We start from the raw sequence: 2,458 nt of genomic DNA, 5'->3' as shown, positions 1-2,458 counted from the left end.
ATAGATAGATAGATAGATAGATAGATAGATAGATAGATAGATAGATAGATAGATAGATAGATAGATAGATAGATAGATAGATAGATAGATAGATAGATAGATAGATAGATAGATAGATAGATAGATAGATGTGTGTGTATACCTTGTAGACATCCCCATAGGTGCCGCTTCCCACCCGCTGGATGAGCTCAAAGTCGTGCTGGGGGTTTCTTCGCTGGATTTCGCCGCTGGGCCGGGGAAACATGTCCATGGTGGCTCTGAAGCTGAGAGAAGCCGGTGCGGGCTAGTTGCTGGAGCCGACAAACAAGTCGATGAGTGCTTGGTTTATTCAGTTGGTCCTTCCGACTGCTCCATGGCCTGGAAATGAGAAGGAACGGAATGCACATTTATTTGTGACTTCTTAAAACTACGATGTGGAAAATACGACATAGTCGATGTTGACCTCAATTGTCAATGATCATTGTATGACAAAGTATATTTATTTTTTTAGATCAAGGCGAATGATGAAGCAAGGGGTGTACTTGGGAAGAAAGTAGAGGGAAGAAAATGTGGATAGTATGAAGGGAGGTGAAGTAAGAGTAATTGATGGAAACTAGGATATATGAAAGGAAAGAATGGATGAAAGGGATAAATGCAAGGTCAGTGTGTTGGAAGGAGTTAAAAAAGGATGGCATAAGAGGAAGGAAAGAAGAAAGGATGGAAAAAAGGGCTTATACTAGGTGAGGAACTGATGAAAGAAAGGAAGTGAAGAAGTATGACTGGTAATGTATGGTAATGAAGATGAAGAGAAGACAGGTTTGGAGTTTAAACTCCTACAATATGAAAAGCATTGATCACAAAAATAAATAACCAGTAAGCTACACTAGTATCTTACCTTAAAAAAAATAAACCGAACATGAAATCAAATAATGCAATTTCATGAACTTCCACACTGCATGCCAGTTTCATGGAGGTGGAGACTAATTGCTGGAAGAGTGTTAAAGACGCAAATAGTGAAAATGACTTCAAACATACCCTTTTAAATGTGTTTGGGTACTTCTAAATCCATAAATAAGTTCATAAAAAGGTATTTGAAAACGTTCAAATGCCCCTGATTCATAGCATTAGTTTGACAGCAATGACTGCAGGAAATAACCGGGTCCTGATCCACCATTTCTTTGAACGGTGAAACTGGAGGGGGAGTTAGCATTCCGGCTAAATGCTAACAGCTAGTTTCTCCGAACTTCAGCTGCCCTCCTGCTTACCGTTCGCGTGGACGACTCGGCCGTGCATTTTTTTCAAATGTCCATTTGGCACTTTTGACGTCGAGTAATGCGGCGAAAAGGAAAATCTTTCAACCGGTCGTCTTCTTTTTTTTTTTTGCTGTCGAGGCGTTCGCAAAGTTGAGGCGGCTCTCAGTGGCTCTCCTTCGGGCAAGCAGCGACCTCGTTCAGCAGCAGTCGTCGCCACCAACTTCTTTGGGACATGTCATCCTCCTTGCTCCGTTGACAGCTTCGAAGAAGGGAGTTGTACTCCCAATAATGGCTAGGGACCTCAAAACATGGAAGAAATTAATGATTCCATGTGTTAGTTCAACACACCAATGCTATTAAAAACAACAACAGTCAGCTACTCTTAATCTCCGTAAATTTCTGGATCCTGGTGATGCGTTAAGGAACACCTCGTAAAAAACGTTCTATCGTAGTTATCTCACGCTTGGTAACGTTACAATATGTCATGTCATTATAAATAAATCCGGCGGGAAAAAAAAAATCCAGGGAATGTTTCACCGGGACGTGTGTATGACGTTTTATACGTAAAACTGGAATGTTGGAGCGTCTGAAAGCATATTATATCTCGCGTTATTATGTGTGATTATTTTATTATAATTACTACGGTCCCCAAAGGCACCGTGTATTCTGGGTTTCACATCCTGTTTTACCGCCATCCAACGGTAGAAAGTGTGAACAGCAGGGGCTGGTTCAAAACCTGGTGATGCATCCAGGAACACCACGTAAAAATGCCTTTTGAGGGGTGTTCAATTCAAAATGTACTTGAATCGTCACTCGTACGGAACCCTCCATCCGTTATCCGTACCGGTTAGCTGTCACCTACGGATATACAGTACAACAAAATCATTCGAATCCCAACAATTTCTCATTATGATGTTTGTATGACGTCATATACGTAAATCAGGACAGCCGCATTTTAGAAAGGGTTCTGTCAGTCGTCATCTGTACCTGTGGGTAAAAAACAAAAAACAAAAAACAAAACAAAAAAAAAAAACAAAAAGGACGTTTCGCTTCTCTCACAGAAGCTTCGTCAGCGGTAGACAACCCTGAAGTCTCCGTGAAGACTCCGGGAAGTTGCTCTGCGCTAAAAGGCTGAGCGTGGCCTGTTTGAGGACTGGGTGGGGATGGTTAGTCACGCCCCTATGGTGAAGAGGCCCATTGGTTTCTAAACTCCCTATCATTGGGTC

At 41.9% G+C, this 2,458-nt stretch overlaps 1 protein-coding gene across 8 annotated transcripts in view; it reads right to left on the bottom strand.

The window, feature by feature from the left end:
* Window positions 1–2,069, bottom strand: part of map4k5 (mitogen-activated protein kinase kinase kinase kinase 5) — a 26,398-nt gene extending 24,329 nt beyond the window's left edge. For 2 of the 8 annotated variants that reach the window (XM_019872420.1, XM_019872424.1), the window contains exons 1-2: window positions 1,245–2,065; window positions 143–357 (exon numbers count right to left, since the gene is read on the bottom strand). In XM_019872420.1, coding sequence (XP_019727979.1) covers window positions 143–250 — 108 coding nt within the window. In that variant the 5' untranslated portion in view covers window positions 251–357; window positions 1,245–2,065. Of the gene's footprint in view, window positions 1–142; window positions 358–1,244 lie in introns of all 8 variants that reach the window. The other 6 variants (XM_019872421.1, XM_019872423.1, XM_019872418.1 and 3 more) reach the window with 5 other exon arrangements.
* Between the last annotated feature and the right edge of the window lie 389 nt (window positions 2,070–2,458).

Source organism: Hippocampus comes, unplaced genomic scaffold, assembly GCF_001891065.2.
Source record: "Hippocampus comes isolate QL1 unplaced genomic scaffold, H_comes_QL1_v1.1 scaffold92, whole genome shotgun sequence".
NCBI lineage: Eukaryota > Metazoa > Chordata > Actinopteri > Syngnathiformes > Syngnathidae > Hippocampus > Hippocampus comes.
Note: the sequence above shows the minus strand (reverse complement) of the source record. Positions and strands in the feature narration are given on the sequence as shown.